At 33.4% G+C, this 8,996-nt stretch overlaps 1 protein-coding gene across 1 annotated transcript; it reads left to right on the top strand.

Moving 5' to 3' along the window:
* The first annotated feature begins 3,854 nt into the window (after positions 1-3,854).
* Positions 3,855-7,878, top strand: LOC149530458 (ran-binding protein 1 homolog c-like). The gene is made up of 4 exons (XM_089810216.1): positions 3,855-4,269; positions 5,165-5,316; positions 6,530-6,655; positions 7,139-7,878. Exons 1-4 carry the CDS (start codon positions 4,100-4,102, stop codon positions 7,504-7,506), a joined length of 816 nt encoding a protein of 271 aa, XP_089666342.1. The 5' UTR covers positions 3,855-4,099; the 3' UTR covers positions 7,507-7,878.
* Positions 7,879-8,996: the final 1,118 nt, after the last annotated feature.

Raw genomic sequence — 8,996 nt, 5'->3', positions numbered from 1 at the left:
CCCTCGATTTGAAAACTAAGGGCCTAAAGATGCCCAAAATTCCATGCGAGGGCTCCTCATTGCTATCTCCCCCTTAGCATCAACCATTAATAAGAACCACAGAATGGGAAAGGGAAACCCCCCCACCCTTAATCCAATCCTTTCCAACTTTGAACCTACACCTTGACTTCCCCTTCTTCTACAACAAAGAACAGACCAGGCGCGCGAGTTATCAAATTTCCAACAGTAGCGTCCACTACCCATGCACAACTCAGATTAGCAGGTAAGCACGAAGCTCTCCTCACGCAGCAAAAGTCTCCTCCTTCAGAGCACAACCCAATCCACACCCAGCAGGAAGAGCCACTCAATTTGCAGCCCGTCAAACATTAATCCCCCCACCATCGCAGCACTCAGAATATGCAAGAAAAGAGCTAGGGCACAGGTGCCCTTGCTCGACATGCAGGCATAACACCCGAGAGCCCTCATCACACAGTCCCCACAATTTTTATTTATTTTTTACTTGCCATTGTTGGTATCGTCTACTATTTTGAACTTCTTTTTGGTTTTACTTGAATTGTGAAATTGCAACCTTTCTATGGAGATTTATTCACAAAGTATTGTTACAACTGCAAAATTGAGCTCTTTAGTACCTCATTCTTTTGTATTTCTATACTTGATAAGCACCACAACATCTTCATCTATTTAGTATTGCTCATTGATGTCATTTTTCCTGGGTCGCATTCTATACTACGTTTGAAAAAATCTTTGCAAACTAATCAGATCGGTGTAATACATGTGATTGTTGCTGCATTTAAATACTTACTCTACATACCATGGGGACATTTGATGTTATAATTCAAGAGAGCATTTCATAAACAAAATGAATCCACAAGAGAAATTGCCAAGAACATAAACAAGTATGATAAAAAGAAGTTGTTTATAACCCAATAACCCATGATCATCATTAGCAAATGACAAAAACATGCTACTTAAGGTTATAAATACAATATTTACATCAAAAGTAGATATTAAAAAAGTATCAGGGGGCTCCAACCGTCCCACCCAATTATGCATTCAACAACTTGCAACCTTTCTTTTGGAAAGGTTCACAAGCAAGAGACCTTAAATTGTGCCCTGGGCTGCAAACAGCCAGCTGCACTCTAATAGTGCTAGTTCTATTTTGGATTTTTCAATAAAATATGGCCAACTGGTATGCTATTTTGAGGCCACATTATGGCAACAAACTTGGCCTAACGGTTAACAAAATGAATTTGAACTTGTTCCTTCAGTGTTGGTAAATGCTTTTCCTTGCCATTTTTGGTTACGCCTATTTCTCTCAATGATTTGCTATTTTTGGTCCCATCTATTTAAGATTACCAATCGAGGCACTGTTCTTGCGAGGAATGTCAATGCTATGAATGCCATGTTCTCAGCTGGTAGGCATTAACAAAGTCAGTCTGTACATATTCTGTTCACGGCACAGTATTCAGTTGTAGTTATTGCTATTGGATTTATTGATTTAATATTCAATATTAATAGTATAATATTAGGAGTTGGAACTTTAAAGTTGATAGTTTTGATTATTAGTATAATTGAATGAAACTTTTTAATGTTTTCTTCAGATTTAAAAGATAAAAAATCATGACGAATTGCATTCGTGCACCAGTGATCTCTAGTCTACTCCTTTGTGTTCTTTTTAGACATCCTCACAAAAAAGTATGCTGATATAACATCATCTTTGATGATATGGACGTGAACTCTGCTTTATCTTCTCATTCGCTTGGCTTCGTCGCTAGTTTGGATTGAGGGAGAGTTTTAGAAATAAGCTTTAAGGGCAGGCGTTGTTATTGATCTATGTTGTACATTTTTTCATAAATATCTTCTGCTTGCCATTTTCTTTGGATTGAAGAAGCATGAACTGACACTTGTGAATCTTGGTACTATTTTTTGTGTCTACATTTGCATTCAAGCCTGCAAATCACGCTGCTTCTGAATTTTTTGTAAAGTTTAAATCACATGTATCCTCTGGAATGTTTTTTCATGGACCAGATTGATAAATATGTGAGAATCTTAATTTTATTTCCCACACTGCATGTTGTTTTATAGTCATTATAGCAACTACACATCACTCTACAAAAGACAACTTATAGAAGAATTTAAAAATGACATCAACCAATAAAATGTCCATTTAAATTGTGACAAGTTTTAAAACTTACAAATTTTAATAAGTTTAAAAATAAAAAGTAATCTTAAAAGCTTGAAACTAGGAAAGACACTATAACGCATTAGAGAAGTTTTAAAAATTATAGAAATCTAGTTTAGTTAGATTTTGTTTAATAAGTTAAGTTTCAAGATTTCGTTTTTTGATTTCTTTAAATAAGAGTTTATTAAAGTGATGAATTAACAATTTTTAAAAAAAGTCATGAGCTGAACATGTGTTGTTGAAAGAGTCAAATTTAGCGTAATTGTGAAAAAACCATATATTCACACTACTAATGCAAAAAATTAGAATAAGCAAATTAATGCATATGCAAATTCAATCATTTATTTTTCATCTAAATTATTCAATTCAAAAATTTTACTTTTATCTTTATACTTTAATCTTTTCTTCCACAACATATTTTGCTGCTTCCTTACATAGGTAGGGACTCATGCTCAAACAGAGCTCTTGTTATTATTTGTGAATATGATTATTATCATTCATTAAGCTTGACTAGTTTTGAATCCAAGTACAAGTAGTGTTGTAGGCTCTTGCCTATTAAAGAGAAATACTTAACTAGCATATGAAAATTTAAATTAATATGAATAAAACAATATCTAAAATTATATTACAATATTTTAAAATTTGAAATATTTTTAATTTGATTATACAATATTCTAAATAAACTTATATTTTATCTAAAACATTATAATATAAAACAAGTGTCAAGGTAGAACATGTATTTGAGCTGATAGTTTTTATAGTAATTATAAATAATAAATTTAGAATTTTATTATAATAGTGTTTGAAAAAAATATAGTTAATTCCAATTCATTAAATAAGTTCAATTAAGTTTCAAAATCTAAAAATTTAAAGTTAATTCTAATTCATTGAATGGTAAATTTAAATTAAGTGAGAAATTTTTTTCAAAAATCAAAATTTGTTATAAAGTATGCAATTGTGTAAAAGATATAAAGTTTTAAAATAATGTAACTAGTGATACAAATGATTAAAAATAATTTAGATAATGGGTGATCTAGCTTGTTGTGTACTAATTCAAAATCTAATTTTATCAAAAAATATTGTAAACAACCAACATATTACCACTTGACAAAATTACCCCCTACAACAACTAATCCAAACAAAAACAACACCCAAAACATATATGTTACAAAAGCATACATACATACATACATATGTATGTATGCATGTATGTATATATTTAAAATTTGATATTTTTTTATTGAATAAATTGACGGAATAATTTTTTTATAAATTTTGTGACTTTAATATTTATTTTTTCAATCGTTTATATAATTTATTTTAATTTCTAAGAATGCAAGTGTTTATTAAATAAATTAAAAACATATTTGTTTTAAAATAATCATATTATGAAATATTTAAGTTAATAAAAAGAAATTGTTTATGATTAGTTAAAATTAATTAAATTTTAGAACAATAATATATTACCTTAGACAAATACAATAACAGATATTTATATTATAAAATAAAATATCGCTCCCCAAAATTCCGTTTCAAGCGGAAATCCATTCTCCATAATATTCAACTATGGAAAAAAAATTCTCCAAAGAGAAAGAAATCCAAGCCGGTGGATTCTCGCCGAATTCTGCCTTTACTAAAATTGTTTGTATTCCCAGAAAGAAGGAATGTTTCCACTTTAGGGAAATACTGTGGCCCATATTCTTTCTTTCATGTTTTACATACTAAAACTCATTTTCCCTCTCATTCTCATTCTTATTCTACATCAGCCCCACTTGCGCCAATTCTATTCATTGCCCACTGTACGTTGCAGCTTTTTCTCTGCATGTTCTAAAAAGCTATTTCATTCCACCGTCCCCTCTACAAATTGGAATTTGTTTCTCTTCCTCCGATTTCATTGCTCTGCATTATCATCCATCAATGGCAGAAGTTGATACAAGCAATGAAGTGCAGTCAAGAGAAGTGGAGGAAGAAGCGGGAAAAATTGGAGCAGCTGAAGAAGATACGGGAGCTCAGATTGCACCTATTGTTAAACTCGAGGAAGTTTCAGTCACAACTGGAGAGGAGAATGAAGATGTTCTTTTTCACATGTGAGTTTGAATGTCCCTTGTTTCATTTTACGTTTTTCCTTTTCTCTTTTCAATGTGATTTTCTAGTTATAAGTTATGTACTTTGCATTGTAATGTCTGCGGATCGGATGTTTAATACCCTTCTGATCTAGGACGCCGTAATACTCCAGACAGAATGCACCTTTGATCAAATTTGAGAAAACAGCAAATATGAAAATTTCAGCATTTGTTCTGCATATTTTGTGCGGGAAATCCACAAAAAAATTGGGAAAAAAATAGCGTGTTCTCGCAAATCTGATTTTTGTATGGAGTTTAGCCAGTGGCCATGGCCTAATTGTTTGATAGGACAGTAAGTCTGAAACCCATGTGTGCCATTGGCCACTTACGGTCTTCCAATTGTGCATCTGGGTTAAAACTGATTGGGTTTAGACGAGGTTAAATGATGAAAATGGTGCTATCAAATTTGTCTGGATGTAGTTTGACTGAGATTTAAATCTTTGTGATATTGTTCTATAGGTCCTTAAATCCATATAGGTAAATAGTTGGAATCAGCTTGTAAGCATGGTTTAGCCTTACTGTGTCTCAAATCCATTTGGGTATGTTAGATTACACTTTCATCAATTTTGTTTTTGTTTTTGTGTTTCAGGGCAACAGCTTTTAATTCTATGTGGGTTTGGTTGGATTTTGCTTCATGAAATGCTTCAGAATTGCCATGTTCCATGTTATTGTGTTTGCTGCGCATTGCATGTTCTTAGGTTTTTAGATCTTTAGATATGGTTGTTGCCTTGGAACAAATTTTCTGCATATTAGAGATTGCCAGATCATGAGCTATATGTGCATCTGAAGATATCAATTTTTTTAGTTTATATGAATTCAAAAGTCAATATTACTGAAGAGACTGATATCTTACCTTCAGGAAGTGTAAGCTGTATCGATTCGACAAGGATGGAAATCAGTGGAAAGAAAGAGGGGTTGGTGCAGTAAAGCTCTTAAAGCACAAGGAAACTGGAAAGGTCAGACTGGTTATGAGGCAGGCCAAGACCTTGAAAATTTGTGCCAATCATTTAGGTATGTACCTTGTTTATGCTAGTCTTATAGATCATCTAAGGATCCTGAATAATTTTTCTATCAATTTGACCAACACATGTTCTGTTACAAGTGGACCTTGAACCGAATTGAAATTTTATATTAAACTGGTATTTGTCTCCAAATGGCTTACCCGTTATAACTAGTACATTGATTATATGCCCTGAGAGCAAATGATATTTTGCATTAGATGACTTTAGAGATACCCTCGTACCATTATTTAAACCAGTTTTGTAAAACAGATCAGGTAGATTATCTATAATCTATATTTAATTTGTCAACCAGTGATTGTATCTGAGATGCTATCTAGGTTGCTACATAGTACATTCAATTCTTGTTCGTTCTTAAGCCTCAATATGATTCAGCCTCACACTTTTAGGCTTAGGTGTATCTGTGGTAGGATTTGAGGTATCCGTGTATTCTGTCTTAAAATGTCTCTACAACATGAATTGTGAACACAATGTAGAAATTGCAATCTGTAAAGTTCTGAACTGATTACCAAGGCCAAGCTCATTTTTGTTTGAAAACTTGAGGGCATTTCCATAGCATAGAGATATAAAGAGCATGTAAAATAGTGATTAAAATAGAGTTTAATTCATTAAGTGTAGAAAACAATGTTTGACTGCATAGGCAAATATTCAGTTAACTTTTTAAGAGGCGGTAACCAAATAGTTTCTTAAGTCTGAGATCAAATATTAGCCAACTCTATTAGGCAACTGAAATCAAAATGAATTGTAGCAATAGATTTTTGGTCGTTTATATTTATATTGTTGAATACATGGGCGACTATCCAGTTAATATCCAGTTAATTTTTATGAGGGCAGCCACCAAATAGCCAAGTCTGAGATCAAACACTAGCTAAGTCTATGAAGTAACTGAGATCAAAAGTTATTCAGACTTTATAAAAATGTAGTCTGTTGGCAAAATGTTCAGTGCTCCCCTCAGGATCTGTGGCAAGGGCTTAAGGCCTCCTGTGTACTATAAATTGAGTGGTTGTATCTGACACAAAGACAACCCCACTCTAACATAGTCACCACATAGTTTTTCATATGTTTTTGTCAGTACTTGTCCTAGGTCTTTATGTTGGATGCATATTGATGGTTTTTGGAACATGAGAGAATATAGGTAGTTGCTTTTTGCAGTTTCCCTTATCATGAAATACTATGTTTTGCGTGCATACTTTTTTCTTTTGCAGTTGTTCCATCAATCAGCATGCAGGAGCATGCTGGAAATGAAAAATCATGTGTCTGGCATGCCACTGATTTCTCGGAGGGTGAACTTAAGGAGGAACTTTTCTGCATGCGCTTTGGAACTGTGGAAAGTAAGTACCGTTTTCCCTTAATCTTTTTTGGTATTGATGTTTTAGTATTGACATGATTTTGAGGTTTTCAACATTGACCCACTCCATCTATAACGTTTACTACTATCCATTTCATACAAAAGAAGTTCTACATGCCAGGTATTTTTGAACTACTCAAATTTTGATTTGTTACAAACAAATTTTGCTTCCAAACAAAGACCACCACTATAAATCACCCTGTGGGTTAATCTGTTTCAAGAATGATTATATTTCCCGCTCGAAAAGCTTCCATACTTATTCTAAACCCACATTCAAGGATTGATTATACCGTTGATAGCCAAGCTATACAAATATGAACCGGAATAATCTATTTAGAAGGCCTCCCCTTTCTTGCCATGTTTGCGGCCTATAATGTAGGATTCGATAGAAGCAATGAGCTTTTAGTTGTGTACTGATGGTTACCAGCTCTATCTTTTAGTTTAGCTGTATCTTTCTTGACTGCAGCTGCTAAGAAATTTATGAAGATGGTTGAGGAAATTGCTGAATACCAAGCCAGAAAATCTGAGGAGGAAGATGAAGCTGCTATAGCCTTGAAGGGCTTGAAGATTGGAGATCAAAATGATGATTTTGAAGAAGTCAAAGAGCAGATGAAAGAAAATGTAAAAGAAGAGGCCTTGGAAGGAGAGAAGCCAGAGATCAAAGGAGAAAAGACGGACGTGGAGAAGATAGAGATAATAGGAGAAGAGAAAGAAGTGGAGAAACTGGAGGTCAGAGGAGACGAGAAGGAAATGGAGAAGTCAGAGGTCAGAGAAGAAGAAAAAGAATTGGAGAAGGGGGAGACAAAACCAGAAGCAAAAGTTGAAGAACAATAGAGCCAAAATAGTAACCTTGATTTTGGTGTGCTTCTATAAGCTTGTTATGTTTGATCTGCAAGAAAGGAGGAATTTTGTTTTGATTGTACCAGAGGCTATAGTTTTTTTTATGTGAGAAAAGCTTGATGTGCTTTCTCCTTCAATTATTATTTGTTGTGATGATATTTGTTACACAAATTTGTTCATTGTCATGTTAAATAATCATCAAAAGGTCAGGGTTTAGGCTTGTCATAGTCAAGGGTAACAATTTGCTTCTTGGTTTCTACTTAGATGAATATTTTCTAGGGTTCCTGAGAGATTAAATGCATCTATCTGTTATTGCAATGTTCCACATGTTTTTATATTATAGAAAATGTCTCCGTCTTTATGCAATTTCCATCAGCTTGTTTGAACTTTTGAGCTAATAGTTACGTTTGTTGCCCCTGTAGCTTCAGTATTTGTCCAAATTTGAGAGTAAATTATCACTACTGGATGTCTGATTCCATTTTTATTACTACACAATGTCTAAATTATACATATGATGAATTTTCAGTGATCCTCAGTCTAAGAAAACACAATGCCAACATGAATAGCTTCATTGTGGTTAAAAGATAAGTAAAATCTCACAGGCACACTCGTATGCATACAATTACAAACAAAATTGATCTTGAGACTAGCATACAATACGAGAGGTTTGAGAGGTTTGGCAAAACAATGTATAAATTTAACAGTTCCATTTGTGGTAACAATAAGACTGCACTCTTTTAAATAGGATTGGATTGTGCTGGAGGAATATTTTTATTGAGTTGTTTTTTTGACTGTATTTCTAGAAACAGTTTAATTGAAACATAGACGACAGAATTTGGAGTTTTGGCAAGATTAAACTAGATAATTTAGAAAGGTGGGGTGCCCAAAATACTCGAACCCCAAGAGTCTATGTAAGCAAGATCCATCTCTTCTGTTAAATCTTTATGATGGCAACAATATTAGTAGAATGCTAGTTAATGGCAACATTATTAATAGAATGCTTCCATTAATAGAAAATATGCCATGGCAAATTTCTACTTAGTAATGCAAAAAAACCTAGAGGACTTGTGTGGTTTCTTACTTTCCTATATGATCCTTTAGGTGCTACAAAATTTTTAACCTCTTGTACTACTTTTCTCACCTATAGAGGCTTTTTCAATTCACAACAATGTATCTAGGTCTATTAGTAGGTTCTGATTCTCCCTCTAAATCTCAGGAGTATGCTCTACAAAAAACATTATTCTCTTGTACTACTTTTCTTGCCCATTGAGGCCATTTCCAATTTACACAATGTATCTAGGTCCATTAATAGCATCTAATGGTTCATCATCTTCTTCAGTTTTAAGATTCTCCCTCTAAATATCAAGAGTATGGTCTTCTTTCATGTTTTATGAAAGTTCTTGATCTTCACTTTTTGTCTCAAAAGTACTCTTGGATTTTGTGAAGGCCACACCACCTTCAAATGTCACATCTCTAATTATTTC

Source organism: Cupressus sempervirens, chromosome 11, assembly GCF_028749045.1.
Source record: "Cupressus sempervirens isolate cs-2001-9-10 chromosome 11, ASM2874904v1, whole genome shotgun sequence".
Taxonomy (NCBI): Eukaryota; Viridiplantae; Streptophyta; class Pinopsida; order Cupressales; family Cupressaceae; genus Cupressus; species Cupressus sempervirens.
This window is presented reverse-complemented; position numbering and strand designations above follow the sequence as displayed.